Source organism: Mustelus asterias, chromosome 13, assembly GCF_964213995.1.
Source record: "Mustelus asterias chromosome 13, sMusAst1.hap1.1, whole genome shotgun sequence".
Taxonomy (NCBI): Eukaryota; Metazoa; Chordata; class Chondrichthyes; order Carcharhiniformes; family Triakidae; genus Mustelus; species Mustelus asterias.
The window spans coordinates 107,252,352-107,269,469 of record NC_135813.1 but is presented as its reverse complement, the minus strand read 5'-3'; the positions used below and the strand labels follow the sequence as shown (position 1 = coordinate 107,269,469).

The following is a 17,118-nucleotide window of genomic DNA, read 5'->3' as shown; positions in this document are numbered from 1 at the left end:
GTTGTTCATGAGGACCTGCCTTGCCCCTTGCCTGAGGTGTGGTGATCCTCAGGTTAAATCACCACCAATCACCCTATGGTCATCAGGGTCTATGGTGACTTTACTTTTACCTGTGGATAATCAGTGATTTCCACTGGACAACAATGTGCTAGTGGGAGGGGTGCTGCAGTTATCTTTAGCAATCCTTCTTGAAAGGAAATAATGGCCAGGATACTCACTCCAGGTTATTCCCTAAACACCTCCGTCTGGATCATCGATGAAAATAGTAATTGGCTGGTGTCCCAACACCAGAGACTATGGGGCACCACTCCAAGTAAATTCATGTCTGTTAATTACTTTTTACCTTTAGCAAGCTCTTGAATAAGCAGAACAGATGACAATCCCACACGATTTGATCTTGTCCACCTCTTAGGTGGCAACTTATTAACACGATTCTGAAAGCTTAGGTGGACAATAGTTTAATCTGCTAACCTGTTCAAAAAATCCGATCAGATTGATTAGACATGACCTTCTTTTCTGAAATCCATGTTTAGTGTTTCTGATAGAGTCTTCTCTTTCTCTCAGTCTGTTTAAAGTTAAAGTCACAAGTAGGCTTACATTAACACTGCAATGAAGTTACTGTGAAAATCCCCTAAATCACCACACTCTGGCGCCATTTTGGGTGCACTGAGGGAGTGAATATATATTACATCCTCACAGTTTCCTCTCACTGAGGTTCAGCAAATGAGCCTATAATTGACAGGCTGTCCCTTGTACAATGAGTTGAAGATTGGGAATATTGCAGTGCAGCAGGCTAAGCTCTTTGAGGTACATTGAGGCTCTGCTCTCAGCTTCTCCCGTTGCCTGGTTACCGAGCACTTCCGGCCTGTGTGAATGAACTTCCGGTTAGCAGCTGGTTTCCAGGCAGCTCCCTTTCTACCCGTTTTAAAACTCTTGTGTAAGTCGCTGATTATTTTCCCTCTGATTTAACCCCTCAGAGGTTTCCGCTTGAATGTCTCTCTCGGAGCGGAGTTCGCCTCTGACGATGGAGGCCTCAAGCGCTTGTGGTTTGTGAACGTTATCGCCGCCAAGGAGCCGCGGCCTGGCCTGGCCTGGGCGCCGCGCCCCCTTTACAAAAACGTCCTGAAGCCTCAGTAATTAATCACTCGGGAGTCTTATTCAAATCTGCAGCCCCTCTTGTCCCATTCTCCTCCACCCCCTAATTGGTGACCCACAAAAATAACATTTTAATTCTTAAATGCTCGTTATCGAGACAAACTAACGATAAATATCGTCATTTTATATTCGCCCCGTTTAAGAATGGTTATTTTGAGTATCGCTCTTCACAGCAAATGCGTCCTTTGTGACAAATACAGGAGCCATTTCGGCTCCTTGAGCCATCTCTGCCTTTCAATTGCTTGCTGTACCTGCATGCTTGTTTTCAGTGACTAGTTTACTAGGGCCTTTGAATGTCAACGTTTCCCAGTCTATTACCATTTGAATAGTACTCTGCCATTCTGTTTCAGTGTCTGAAGTGGATAACCTCACATTTATCCACGTTGTACTGCATCTGCTGTGTATTTGTCCACTCGTTCAACTTGTGTAAATCACCTTGAAGCCTCTTAAAATCCTCCTCGCCAGTTACATTCCCACCAAGTTTCATGTCGTCAGCAAACTTGGAAATATTACTTTTGGTTCCCTCATCCAAATCAGTGGATGTGGTGGATTTGGATTTTTGGTCGTGAGTCTTTGGAATTCTCTTCCTCAGAAAAAGATGAAGGCAGAGTCATTGAATGTTCTCACAATCACAAGGGGAAATATCACATGATGCTGCCACCAACTGTAGAGATATTTTAATTTGTCCAGAAATAGTCTCTGAAGCCATTATATATTAATGATTTGGAGGAGGGAGCTGAATGTATTATCTCCAAGTTTGCAGATGATATAAAGTTGGGTGGGAGGGTGAGCTGTGAAGAGGATGCAGAGATGCTTCAGTGTGATTTGGACAGGCTGCATATGTCAGCATCTGCATGGTAGATGCAGTATAATGTGGATAAATGTGAGCTTATCCACTTTGGTAGCAATAATAAGAAAACAGGTTATTACTACTTGAAGGGGTGTAAATTGAGAGAGATAGATATTCAATGAGACCTTGGAGTCCTCATGCATCAGTCGCTGAAAATAAGCGCACAGATGCAGCAGGCAGTAAAGAAGGCAAATGGTATGTTGGCCTTCATAGCGAGAGGATTTGTGGATAGGGATGTTTTGCTGCAAATGTCTAGGGTGTTGGTGAGGCCACATTTGGAGTATTGTGTGCAGTTTTGGTGTCCTTAACTGAGGAAGGATGTCCTTGTTTTAGAGGGAGTACAGTGAAGGTTTACCACGACATCTGTCTCTGTATTTTGCATAAATCATAATAAAACACATTAAAAAAAACTAAATGTGAAATAAGTATCCTCTAAATGGCCTATAAGGAAGAGATATGTTTGGCACAACTTGTGGGGCCGAAGGGCCTGTTTTGTGCTGTAGTTTTTCTATGTTTCTATGTAAATAGGATTCTTTGGGAGGCAAGGGATGAGATTGCAGAGCCTTTGGCTTTGATCTTTGGGTCCTCGCTGTCCACGGGGATGGTGCCAGAGGACTGGAAAGTGGCGAATGTTGTTCCTCTGTTTAAGAAAGGGAATAGAAATGACCCTGGTAATTATAGACCGGTTAGTCTTACTTCGGTGGTTGGTAAATTGATGGAAAAGGTCCTTAGAGATGGGATTTACAACCATTTAGAAAGATGCGGATTAATCCGGGATAGTCAGCACGGATTCGTGAAGGGCAAGTTGTGCCTCACAAATTTGATAGAATTTTTTGAGGAGGTAACTAAGTGTGTTGATGAAGGTAGGGCAGTTGATGTCATATACATGGATTTTAGTAAGGCGTTTGATAAGGTCCCCCATGGTCGGCTTATGATGAAAGTGAGGAGGTGTGGGATAGAGGTAAAGTTGGCCGATTGGATAGGTAACTGGCTGTCTGATCGAAGACAGAGGGTGGTGGTCGATGGAAAATTTTCGGATTGGAGGCAGGTTGCTAGCGGAGTGCCGCAGGGATCAGTGCTTGGTCCTCTGCTCTTTGTGATTTTTATTAATGACTTAGAGGAGGGGGCTGAAGGGTGGATCAGTAAATTTGCTGATGACACCAAGATTGGTGGAGTAGTGGATGAGGTGGAGGGTTGTTGTAGGCTGCAAAGAGACATAGATAGGTTGCAAAGCTGGGCTGAAAAATGGCAAATGGAGTTTAACCCTGATAAATGTGAGGTGATTCATTTTGGTAGGACTAATTTAAATGTGGATTACAGGGTCAAATGTAGGGTTCTGAAGACTGTGGAGGAACAGAGAGATCTTGGGGTTCATATCCACAGATCTCTAAAGGTTGCCACTCAAGTGGATAGAGCTGTGAAGAAGGCCTATAGTGTGTTAGCTTTTATTAACAGGGGGTTGGAGTTTACGAGCCGTGCGGTTATGCTGCAACTGTACAGGACCTTGGTGAGACCACATTTGGAATATTGTGTGCAGTTCTGGTCACCTCACTATAAGAAGGATGTGGAAGCGCTGGAAAGAGTGCAGAGGAGATTTACCAGGATGCTGCCTGGTTTGGAGGGTAGGTCTTATGAGGAAAGGTTGCGGGAGCTAGGGCTGTTCTCTCTGGAGCGGAGGAGGCTGAGGGGAGACTTAATTGAGGTTTATAAAATGATGAAGGGGATAGATAGAGTGAACGTTCAAAGACTATTTCCTCGGGTGGATGGAGCTATTACAAGGGGGCATAACTATAGGGTTCGTGGTGGGAGATACAGGAAGGATATCAGAGGTAGCTTCTTTACGCAGAGAGTGGTTGGGGTGAGGAATGGACTGCCTGCAGTGATAGTGGAGTCAGACACTTTAGGAACGTTTAAGCGGTTATTGGATAGGCACATGGAGCACACCAGGATGATAGGGAGTGGGATAGCTTGATCTTGGTTTCAGATAAAGCTCGACACAACATCGTGGGCCGAAGGGCCTGTTCTGTGCTGTACTGTTCTATGTTCTAAATAGACAAAGATAGTTATATATTGATTCACTTAAACTGAATTCACTGAACTCATGCTTCCAACTGATTAAAGATAACATTTGCAGCACAGAAGTAGGTCATAACAGTTCCGCCAGTGATAATTCATTACAGCTTTCAATTCTAAACTAATTTTCTGGAAGCTTTTATCTTAATTTTCAATTTTCAGTTACTTAACCGCTTCATTTTAAATGATGTGATGAAGCTCTCGGAGTACATAAAAAATCATATCAATACATCTAACTTCCTCTGTTTACCGAGTTTATATTTCCTTCTATTTCTACCCCAAAGTACACTACTTGCATTTCAATACATTTAACAGCCTCTGTTTTCCATTTGCTCACTAGCTAACTTAAATCCTGAAATCTCTTGCATTCTTCCTCACAATTTGCCACACTGTGAAGTTTTCTAAAAAGCCGTTTCAAAATCAGAAAATGCAGTACCATGTGCAGATTACATAGCTTTGTTTTCTTTCAGAAAATAAAACACAAAAATGAGCGAACAGATCAAGTTCATTGTCGAACAGCTCAATAAAGAGCCCTTCAAGAAGACTTTCAACCTAATCACCTTTGACTCACTGGAGCCATTGCAGTTGCTGCAAGTGCTTAATGAGGTTCTGGCTGAGATTGATCCAAAGGTATGTAAGGTGTTGCTGCTGTATCTATTCTGAGTGTTTTAATTCTTAAATGTCTACTTTATTTGAGTGAAATTGTTATGAATACAGAATCTAGAACAGAATTTTATAAACCTTTCCTGTGGGGGCCACATTTCAAAATGTTTCTCTCTCAAGGGATTGGTGAGCAAATTTGGGAACGATAAAGTTTGGCACAACATTAATTACAAAAAAAAGGAAGATATTAAAAGACATGACCTGCTGAGCACAAAAAAAAGAGCAATAAACAAAGATGAATATTAGTACGTGTGTGTCTGGCTTGCTGCCAGTTTGTGGGTGCTCGCTCACTCACTCACCCGCTGATACAGTGGATATGAGTGCCTCGTGGTGTGTATGTGGGAAAGAACAGTACAGCACAGATAACAGGCCCTTCGGCCCTCCAAGCCATTCGTTCGTATCCCTCCATTCCCAGACTGCTCATGTGACTATTCAGGTAAGTCTTAAACGATGCCAGCGGGTCTGCCTCCACCACCCTACTTGGCAGCGCATTCCAGGCCCCCACCACCCTCTGTGTAAAAAACGTCCCTCTGATATCTGAGTTATACCTCGCCCCTCTCACCTTGAGCCCGTGACCCCTCGTGATCGTCACCTCCGACCTGGGAAAAAGCTTCCCACTGTTCACCCTATCTATACCCTTCATAATTTTGTACACCTCTATTAGGTCTCCCCTCATTCTCCATCTTTCCAGGGAGAACAAGCCCAGTTTACCCAATCTCTCCTCATAGCTAAGACCCTCCATACCAGGCAACATCCTGGTAAACCTTCTCTGCACTCTCTCTAAAGCCTCCACGTCTTTCTGGTAGTGCAGCGACCAGAACTGGACGCAGTACTCCAAATGTGGCCTAACCAGTGTTCTATACAGCTGCAACATCAGACTCCAGCTTTTATACTCTATACCCCATCCTATAAAGGCAAGCATACCATATGCCTTCTTCACCACCTTCTCTACCTGTGCTGCCACCTTCAAGGATTTGTGGACTTGCACACCTAGGTCCCTCTGTGTTTCTATACTCTTGATGGCTCTGCCATTTATTGTATAACACCCCCCTACATTAGTTCTTCCAAAATGCATCACTTTGCATTTATCTGGATTAAATTCCATCTGCCATTTCTCCGCCCAATTTTCCAGCCTATCTATATCCTGCTGTATTGTCCGACAATGTTCATCGCTATCCGCAAGTCCAGCCATCTTCGTGTCATCCGCAAACTTGCTAATAACACCAGTTACACCTTCCAAATCATTTATATATCACAAATAGCAGAGGTCCCAGAGGGTAAGGGTAAATGAGAACCCTGAACCCTGATAATGGGAGTTTGCCAGACTTATGGACACACTGTACCCCCACACACTCTCCCCTCACATTCTTTCATGGCAGATGGATGAAGTTTAGTAAGATTTTTTTGTTTAGAGTTCTGTGAACTCAGGGCATAGCCAGCAGGCAAGACTGGTTAATGTTTGAAAAGTGACTAAGAGACTGTGCCAGCTTTAGGTTTATGTAGTTTGTAGCTCTCAGGAAGTTGAAAGATAAAGCCAGACCTACACCTGAAGTAGAGTAAATGCAAAATCCACGGCACATTGGAAGCTGGTAGAGTAAGACAAAGTTGGAAAACAGGAAATAACTGTTTAGATGAAGGCTAAATTAAGAAATCTACAGTAAACCTTTTCAATTAAAGGCAGTTAACGTTTTTGCAATTGAAGTTCGAGAAGTAATCAACTTGGTTACAATTCAAAACCAAGGGTATTTCCTGAAGTTTTAAGCCACTGCTCAGGAGTCGCAGGGATCTCCATGTTTGGGCAGTGGAATCCAGAGCTGTACAGTTGATAAAGAAATTGGTGGATTTCTCAGCCAACAGCTAATGGAAGAACCTCATGAAATCTTCAACCCTAGCAAGTGGCTGGAACACTGAAGAGAAATCAGTGAATTCTGGAGAGCTGCCACATATCGTTTGAGTTTGTCCAAGGAAAAGTGAACGATTTCTGGCTTGGGTCACTGTCTTTGTGGAGTTTGCACATTCTCCCCGTGTCTGCATGTATTTCCTTTGGGTGCTCGGTTTTCTCCCACAGTCCAAAGATGTGCGGGTTAGGTGGATTGGCCATGCTAAATTTCCCCTTAGTGTCAGGGAAATCAGCTAGTGTAAATGCATGGGGTTATGGGGATAGGACCTGGGTGGGATTGTAGTTGTTGCAGACTTTGGGCCAAATGGCCTCCTTCTGCACTGTAGGATACTATGATTCTAAGTCTGTTCCATCATCCTCATTGTTTAGTGCATTTCCCAGTTTTGTATCATTGGCAAATTTTGAAATTATGGCTGGAGTTTTCCAGCTGTTCTCGCTGGCAGGATCTTCATGTGCCGCTGACAGCGAACCCCTGCTGCAGGTTTCCTGGTGGCAGGAGTGTGCATAGAACAGGAAATCCCATTAACAGTGGCAGGATCAGAATATCCTGCTGCTGAAAAATGACGAGCCACCTCTGCCTCTGCTGGGGAAGGGGGGAAAATCCAGCCCTATACCTTTTATACCTAAGTCCAGGTCATTAATACATGTCAACAAGTAGCATTGTTCTAACAGTGACCTCTAGCAAACATCAATGTATTCTTCCTCCACCCTGCAAAACAACCATTTACCTGAACTCTTTGTTTCCTGTCCCTTAACCACGGTCCCTTTGATCCCTTGAACTTTAAATTTTGTAACAAATCTATTACCTGGACTTGTAGCTTTTATTTGTGAAGAGTTCCCAATTATCGTACAAAACCATTTATTGCACAAATGTCATTTCACTTGTCAGAGCATTATACACTGTTTTGACAAAGACTAAAATCAGTGTTGAGAAAATTATTAAATTTGAATAACTTTTTTCCCTTCTCACATCTGTAAACATTGACTTCGATTCTATGATATTGATTGGCCCTCCAATTCTCTCATTCATGTGTGAGGCTAGACAGTTGAGTGTTGGCAGGTTATTCAACTTTAGGGATACGACAGATGAGCCTGAATCTGCCATTACTGGTGTCAACATGTATATCTTCTAACAGTTTTCACTGGGCAACAATCATGAATGGGACCCTGAGCTGATGTTTATCAGCTGGTTTGATCTTAGTCTGGGGCACTGTAGCCAATTGTAGAGCACCTATCAAAATCAATTAACTGACTGAACCAGGAGTGAAAGTTAGGATTTTCGATCCTGTTTGGCTCAGTTACATATTTTCTTTATTAGTTGAAGGAGTGATAATTATGGTTTTCATACTATTTTTACACCATGAAGTAGCCAATAAAGAGAATCGTAGAAAACCCTTAACTTCTCCCCCTTGCTTAATCCCTCCTGCCTCTCAATCCCCCTCCTCTTTTTAATAAGATTTCAGTTAGAGATGTTCTCTGCATTTCAACATTAACATGTAATAACATTAATAATATTCTCTTCTTTGCTGGTAGCATAATATTGACATAAGAGAGGAAGCACCAGATCAAACAACAAAGAGAATGTTCAGCCTTCTGGGAGTTCTCAAATACAAGCCACCTGGAAGTGCTTCGGATATGTGCGTAACATTTTACCTTTCACCTGGGAGTTGAAGAAAATTTATTCTACCACTTTTCTCTTTAGATTTATAATTTCTCTTTGCACTGTTTCCTGGCTGAGAGGTCAGACAAGTTACCTCCATCATTTACCTCTGCAATTGGATGTCTCCTGTACTGTTTAAGGCTATATATTGTATAATTGTTCATGTATTCAGCAGTGGGAGCTAGTCATTGAATAACATTCTAATTCATTCGGTAAAATCTGGCTTTGTAGTCAGTGTTTGTACTCATTGTTCCAGAGGAGCAGCTAGCGTGGTGGTTCAAGTGAGGAGAACTAGTAGGTAAGAGGTATTTTAACTTAGTCTTTTTTTTGGTGGGTTTTTTTTTCTCCAAGGCAGCCGGGAGTGTAAAACCGGAAGTAGGCCCCAGTGAATTTTTTGAGTCGGAGCAAGGGAGGCAGCGAGTGGAACGCGAGACTGCGCAGGCGCCTGATGTCAGCCAGTAGCGTGCGGAAGGTTTAAAAAGCAGGCCGCTCTATCCAGCGGGCAGTGTTGTGAGCGGGTGGCGGAGTGAGAGGGAGCAGAGTGGGATGGCTTTGGCTCAAACAGGCTTCGGCGTGAACAGGCAGAGGCGAGGGTAGGTCCCGGTAAGTTGTTTTTGTTTCTTCAGAGTAGAAAGAATGCCAGGCAGGATGTTGGAATGCTTCTCTTGCAGGATGTGGGAAATCGGGGAGACCTCCAGTCTCCCTGACAATGACACCTGCAGGAAGTGCATCCAGCTGCAGCCCCTAACAAACCGCATTAGGGAACTGGAGCAGGAGCTGGATGACCTCCGGCTCATTCGGGAGAATGAGGAGTTTATAGATAGTAGCTTCAGGGAGGCAGTTACACCAAAGGCACAGAGCACAGGCAATTGGGTTACCATCAAGCGAGGGAAAGGGCAGGCAGAGCAGGGTTCCCCTGTGGCCATTCCCCTCCACAACAGGTATACCGATTTGGATACTGTTGTGGGGGATGCCTTACCTGGGGCAAGCCAAGGAAGCCGGATCTCTGGCACTGAGTCTGGTTCTGCAGCACAGAAGGGAGGGTGGAAGAAGAGGAGAGCGGTAGTGATAGGGGACTCGATAGTCAGAGGTACAGACAGGAGGTTCTGTGGTCGTGACAGAGACTCCCGGATGGTTTGTTGCCTCCCGGGTGCCAGGTTCAGGGATGTCTCTGATCGCGTGCACAGCATTCTGAAGTGGGAGGGTGATCAGCCAGATGTCATGGTACACATCAGTACCAATGACGTAGGAAAGAAGAGTGAGGAGGTCCTGAAGAGTGAGTATAGAGAGCTTGGTAGGAAGTTAAAAAGGGTCGTAATCTCAGGATTGCTACCTGTGCTACGTGCCAGTGAGGGTAAGAGTAGGATGCTCGGGCGGATGAACACGTGGCTGAGGAACTGGTGTAAGGGGCAGGGTTTCAGATTTCTAGATCATTGGGACCTCTTCTGGGGCAGGTGGGACGTGTACAAGAGAGATGGGTTACACCTGAACTACCAGGGGACCAATATACTTGCAGGGAGGTTTGCTAGTGTTATTGGGGAGGGTTTAAACTAGATTTGCAGGGGGATGGGAACCAGAGTGCCAGAGCAGATAGTGCAGCGGGGGTGAAAATAAATGATGTTAATAGTTCATGCAAAATCACAAATAGAAGGGTTGTGTGTGTGGTAATAATCTTCTGAGGTGTGTCTATTTCAATGCCAGGAGTATTGTGGGGAAGGCAGATGAGCTGAGGGCGTGGATTGACACATGGAATTATGACATTATAGCCATTAGTGAAACTTGGCTACAGGAGGGGCAGGACTGGCAGCTCAATGTTCCAGGGTTCCGATGTTTCAGACGTGATAGAGGCAGAGGTTAGAGTTTGTAAAATGTGTTCAGGAAAATTTTCTAAATCAATATATAGAGGTACCAACTAGAGAGGATGCAATATTAGATCTCCTATTAGGAAACGAGTTAGGACAAGTGACGGAAGTGTGTGTAGGGGAACCCTTTGGTTCCAGTGATCATAACGCCATTAGTTTCAACTTGATCATGGATAAAGATAGATCTGATCCTCGAGTTGAGGTTCTAAATTGGAAAAAGGCCAAATTTGAAGAAATGAGAAAGGATCTAAAAAGCGTGGATTGGGATAGGCTGTTCTCTGGCAAGGATGTGATTGGTAAGTGGGAGGCCTTCAAAGGAGAAATTTTAGAGTGCAGAGTTTGTATGTTCCTGTCAGGATTAAAGGCAAAGTGAATAAGAATAAGGAACCTTGGTTCTCAAGGGATATTGGAACTCTGATAAAGAAGAAGAGAGAGATGTATGATATGTATAGGCAACAGGGAGCAAATAAGATGCTTGAGGAGTATAAAAAATGCAAGAAACTACTTAAGAAAGAAATCAGGAGGGCTAAAAGAAGACATGAGGTTGCTTTGGCAGACAAGGTGAAGGATAATCCTAAGAGTTTCTACAGGTCTATTAAGAGCAAAAGGATAGTAAGGGATAAAATTGGTCCTCTTGAAGATCAGAGTGGTCGGCTATGTATGGAACCAAAAGAAATGGGGGAGATATTAAATGGGTTTTTTGCATCCGTATTTACTAAGGAAACTGGCATGGAGTCTAAGGAAATAAGGCAAACAAGTAGGGAGGTCATGGAACCTATACAGATTAAAGGGGAGGAGGTGCTTGCAGTCTTGAGGCAAATCAGAGTAGATAAATCCCCAGGACCGGACAGGGTATTTCCTCGGACCTTGAAGGAGACTAGTGTTGAAATTGCAGGGGCCCTGGCAGATATATTTAAAATGTCGGTGTCCGCGGGTGAGGTCCCAGATGATTGGAGGATAGCTCATGTTGTTCCGTTGTTTAAAAAAGGCTCAAAAAGTAGTGCGGGAAATTATAGGCCGGTAAGTTTGACGTCAGTCGTAGGTAAATTATTGGAAGGAGTACTAAGAGATAGGATCTACAAATATTTGGATAGACAGGGACTTATTAGGGAGAGTCAACATGGCTTTGTGCGTGGTAGGTCATGTTTAACCAATCTATTAGAGTTTTTTGAGGAGGTTACCAGGAAAGTGGATGAAGGGAAGGCAGTGGACGTTGTCTACATGGACTTCAGTAAGGCCTTTGACAAGGTCCCGCATGGGAGGTTAGTTAGGAAGGTTCAGTCGCTAGGTATAGATGGAGAGGTAGTAAATTGGATTGGACATTGGCTCAATGGAAGAAGCCAGCGAGTGGTAGTGGAGGATTGCTTCTCTGAATGGAGGCCTGTGACTAGTGGTGTGCCACAGGGATCAGTGCTGGGTCCATTGTTGTTTGTCATCTATATCAATGATCTGGATGATAATGTGGTTAATTGGATCAGCAAATTTGCTGATGATACAAAGATTGGAGGTGTAGTGGACAGTGAGGAAGGTTTTCAAAGCTTGCAGAGGGATTTGGACCAGCTAGAAAAATGGGCTGAAAAATGGCAGATGGAGTTTAATGCAGACAAGTGTGAGGTATTGCACTTTGGAAGGACAAACCAAGGTAGAACATACAAGGTAAATGGTAGGACACTGAAGAGTGCAGTAGAACAGAGGGATCTGGGAATACAAATACATAATTCCCTAAAAGTGGCGTCACAGGTAGATCGGGTCGTAAAGAGTGCTTTTGGTACATTGGCCTTTATAAATCAAGAGTTGGAATGTTATGGTGAGGTTGTATAAGACATTGGTGAGGCCGAATTTAGAGTATTGTGTGCAGTTTTGGTCACCTAATTCCAGGAAGGATATTAATAAGGTTGAAAGAGTGCAGAGAAGGTTTACAGGGATGTTGCCGGGACTTGAGAAGCTGAGTTACAGAGAGAGATTGAATAGGTTGGGACTTTATTCCCTGGAGCGTAGAAGAATGAGGGGAGATTTGATAGAGGTGTATAAAATTATGATGGGTATAGATAGAGTGAATGCAAGCAGGCTTTTTCCACTGAGGCTAGGGAAGAAAAAAACTAGAGGACATGGGTTAAGGGTGAAGGGGGAAAAGTTTAAAGGGAATATTAGGGGGGGGGGCTTCTTCACCAGAGAGTGGTGGGAGTGTGGAATGAGCTGCCAGATGAAGTGGTGAATGTGGGCTCACTTTTAACATTTAAGAAAAACTTGGACGGGTACATGGATGAGAGGGGTGTGGAGGGGTATGGTCCAGGTGCAGGTCAGTGGGACTAGGCAAAAAATGGTTCGGCACAGCCAAGAAGGGCCAAAAGGCCTGTTTCTGTGCTGTAATGTTCTATGGTTCTCTTATCTTGGTAAGGAAAGAATGACGATCTAATCAGGAATCTTGGCAAACCACTTGTTTTCAAAACCCAGTTTCAGATATATTATCCCCTATTCATATGCTCTATTCATCGTTTGTCATGTACCAATCATCTACTGAGAAGTTGGGCACATGACTAGCTCTGCAAATGATTCCTTGAATTGTGTAAATTAGCCTTCTAGATTATTTTGTTTTGTTTCTTTTTCCTACCTGTAGGGAAGCACATGAGAGAAAACTTTACGACTATAATTAGGTGGCACACTTGAAAAATATTAGGAACATGAAATCACTGGACAGAAAATTACAGGCAATGTGGCTGCAGTTTTCAATTGATGCCGGCTGTACAGGAGATACTGCAAAGTCCATTGTATAATTTCCACTTGCCGCCTCTTCCTGACGTATAGGCTGGCATAAGGAATTGCAGGCACAAGCATTCTATCACTTTGTCTAACAGAGGATTTTTGGAAACTATGTTGAAAATGGTTCCATTTGTGTAATCGAATTCTACATCAATTAAATGTTAAAACGAACTTTTTTAAAAAGAAAATTGCCATTTATTTCTTAATGGATTATTTCTTAATCCATAATTCAGTGCTTGAATGGGCTGTCAGTTAGTTATTGTCAATTTTCTTGCAGAAAGGTCAAGTAAAATGTTGCCTTGCAAATGGGAATAAATACTGATTATAGGCAAGATTATGTTTAGATTATTCAAGGTAAATCATTAATTATTTTGAACTGTCTTGAAAACAAAGATAACAGTATCTTATCACATGTAAATTTGTGTAAAGACATTTAGTTTCCTCTTCAGGTAAATATTGCAACATGTAGGCACAAAGATAATTAAGATTGAGACTTTAATGTGTAGTTGATTGAGAAACTGATTGTCCTTTTGTGAAACTTCCCTCTAGGAGTGCCTTTCGACAGGGTCTGGTTACTGGGAGTAAGCCTATAATTCATCCCATTTTGCACTGGCTTCTACAGCGGACCAATGAGCTTAAAAAAAGAGCATACCTGGCTCGCTTTCTTGTCAAGGTGGAGATTCCTGCTGACTTTTTGCAGGATGATGTGGTGGCAGACACTTATCACCAGGTTTAGTAATTACACCTATAATTTAATTAACATAGATATTTATTTGACAAAGAATAACTTTTCTAAATTTAATATTTTAATCTGAAGCTTGTAAAACATACTGGACATTAACTGGACTTGAACAGTTTCAGATCTTGTTTAATTCTAGAAAATCCTGAAGTTTGGGCAGAAATGTTTTTAAGAATTGTTCTGGTTTTTGTTTGCAGTATGAAGAATTGGTGGAAGGGTTCAAAACTTTGCACAGGGAATGTGAACAGCTGAAGAATTGTGGTTTTTCAACTGCAGAAATAAGAAGGGTAAGTAGGAAATACATTTCTGCAAATGCATAAAGACTTATTTTGCAAAGGCATATGGTAACCTCTTGCATACAAGAGCCTTAAATGCAATTAAATTGAGAACATCAAAGGTAAATAATTCTATTAATATTTGAAGACTAGCTAAACAATTTTGTCATTATTTTCCCTTTAATGGAGCTACTTTGAGAGTGCTGTGACGTAAATTGTCACGGCAACCATTTTGTTCAAGAATGTATGTCTTTGAAGTCATTCTCTCAAGAATAACATTATTCTAGCTGCAGTTATTGAATATTCTTTGCATGGCTTGCCAACTCTTGATTGAAGGTATGATATACACCCATGACTGAAAAGAAAGGAGATATATGTAGTGTCAGCTTGGCTCAGATCGTAGCACTGTTGCCTCTGAGTCAAAAAGTTGTAGATTCTGGCCCCACTCCAGGACTTAATCAAATATTCTTCCCTTAGACTATGTACAAGCAGAAAATGTGGTCCGTGACAAGAATGATACTAATGCAAAACTGAAAAAGAACTGCATTATTGGAGATAACTGTCACAAGATAATTACAGATGAGGGAGGGTATTTATCCCACCTTGAATCATCCATTCAGAAGCTTCTTAAGTTTTGACCTGTTACAGCATTTACTAGTTTCTTAAATGATCCAAGAGATATTTTGTTTCCAGGCATGAAAGTTTATTTCGCCCTTTTAATCACATCTTGGATTTCCGAAAATTAGCATTGATTGTGTCATTTGGAAATGTTAAACTGAGGCTTCGTCTATTTGTCTGTAGACCTTAAAACGAGTAAAAAATTTTTTTTTTAAAGAGATGGCAGTTCTACTGGCTGGCATTACTCCTTCAACTGTTGTCAATGCAGAAAAAGATACATTGTCATTCTTCTGATTATTTGTGGGATCTTGCTGAGCATAAAACAACCATTGTTTTTGTCAATAAAACAATAATGACCGTAACACACAGTATCTAATTGCCTATGAAACACTTTGAGGCTTTGCTGAGATACAGTAAGCTGCAGTGACAAATGTAGTTTTTTTTTCTTTTTACTATCTATGAAATTGAGGGACAGCTAATTATTTTATGGAGGTTCCAGTATGGAAAACCCAGATCCCATTGTGTCTTTTTAACCTGAATATTTGATTTATTTCTCACACTTCTATTTTTATTATGTCATTCTCCTGGCATGTTTCAGACCATTCATATCTCTAAGTCCAGGAAATGGGAAGGCAGCTTATTCTTGGGCCTTTGTCAATGTTACACTCTTGTGTTCAAGGAAATTGAAATCTTCCTCTGCACAATTCTGAATGGAGTAAGAAGTTTAACAACACCAGGTTAAAGTCTGAATGGGCCAGTTAACATTTTTTTGCACCGAATTCATGATTGCATTTTTTAACTTGGTGAAAAATGTAAATCCAAAACTGGTAAAGTTAGATATATAACCAGTTTTAAGCAAGTGCAGAAGCAAGGAAGATCAGGGAGCAGGGGAGAACAAAAGTGAAGGTCGAGTGAGAAGTATGAGAAAGTAAATGATGTGGCATGGTGGTGCAAGGCAAAAGGCAGTGGTCATGGGATAAATAAAGGAGGGAAAATGTGAAAATGAATAGCAAAGTAATCACTAAAGTTGCCATCAGAGGTTACAATCTGAAATTGTTGAACTTCATTGTCCATCTACAACCCTTCTTTCCTGATCTTCCTTGTCTTCTTTTCTGATGATAGGCTATCCACTATAAGCTCTTGACATTTTTTTCTCTTTCTGCAGCTGCTGCTTGATCTGCTGTCTTTCCAGCATTTCTCTGTTTTATATTTTAGATTTCCAACATTCACAGTATTTTGCTTTTATTAATCACACTTAAAGGATAGTGGCGAGCAGCTGCATCCTGTATCTCCATGGTACAATTATTCTTGTGCTGAAATGGTGTGCTACTGCGAAAAGCAAATAGATACAGTAAAGTCCCACAGTATGCAGGGGTTATTTTGCTTCAGAACTTCGCAACGGTGAAATCACAAACAACAAACAAAGATCTATAAAATAATGAGAGGCATAGATCAGCTAGATAGTCAATATCTTTTCCCAAAGGTAGGGGAGTCTAAAACTAGAGGGCATAGGTTTAAGGTGAGAGGAGAGAGATACAAAAGGGTTCAGAGGGGCAATTTTCTCACACACAGGGTGGTGAGGGTCTGGAACAAGCTGCCAGAGGTAGTAGTAGAGGCGGGTACAATTTTGTCTTAAAAAGCGTTTAGACAGTTACATGGGTAAGATGGATATAGAGGGATATGGGCCAAATGCGGACAATTAGGACTAGCTTACGGGTTAAAAGAAGGGGCGGCATGGACAAGTTGGGCCAAAGGGCCTGTTTCCATTCTGTAAACCTCTCTGACTCTATAATAAACATACTTTACAACCAGAGTCAATTAGATAGGTTCCAGTCATCCTAAAATTTGACATGTATGATCAAAGGCAATAAAAACATGGTTTTAATAAATTTACTGGAGACATTGTTCTTGTTTTATTGCTTAATTAAACAATGTAAAATGTGTCCCATTTACAGTACTTTCATTGAGGGTGGATGGAGTGGCTAATGTGGATGTTGATGTGTATTAAAAAAAAGTTCTTTTTGACTTGTTTTACTTTTTCCTTTTCAATTTAGTTCTTGGTAAGAAGCAGTGTTAATCATCCTACAAAAGACAATGCTTCTTTTCATGTTTGTTTCATTGTCTGTCACCTGTTTTTGTAAAATCTTCAGCTGATTATAAGTTCTGCCATTACCTTGGGTGTAAAATGAGCTTTCTTTGACTTTTCTTCCTGCTCCTATTTAAATTCACTTAATTTCATCAATTCTAACAATTCTTCTATCGAGAGTTCCTCTGGCTGAGAGTGAAACAGCACCTCTACTTCATCTGCTGAAGGTCTTCAAATCCCTTCCCTTCAACTTGTTTTGCCAACTCAACAATCTTGGTTACCTCAGCATCCACACTAGTGAACCCTGTGAAATCATTCACAGCCTCAGCTGAACTTTTTTCCAGTAGGCATTTGTAGTTAATTGTCCAACCTCATTCCATGGGTCTTTGATTATCCTTAATGCTGTAAAGATGTTGAATTCCTTCCAGCAATTATGACTGGTCAAAGGATTTGCTTTCACAAGGTTGAGAATGTGGC

The 17,118-nt window shown here is 41.8% G+C and overlaps 1 protein-coding gene across 1 annotated transcript in view; it reads left to right on the top strand.

Moving 5' to 3' along the window:
• Nucleotides 1-856: 856 nt before the first annotated feature.
• ift81 (intraflagellar transport 81 homolog) overlaps nucleotides 857-17,118 on the top strand; it is a 95,961-nt gene continuing 79,699 nt past the window's right edge. The window contains exons 1-5 of the mRNA XM_078227463.1: nucleotides 857-937; nucleotides 4,549-4,708; nucleotides 8,175-8,278; nucleotides 13,473-13,653; nucleotides 13,860-13,949. Coding sequence (XP_078083589.1) covers nucleotides 4,565-4,708; nucleotides 8,175-8,278; nucleotides 13,473-13,653; nucleotides 13,860-13,949 — 519 coding nt within the window. The 5' untranslated portion in view covers nucleotides 857-937; nucleotides 4,549-4,564. The remainder of the gene's footprint in view (nucleotides 938-4,548; nucleotides 4,709-8,174; nucleotides 8,279-13,472; nucleotides 13,654-13,859; nucleotides 13,950-17,118) is intronic.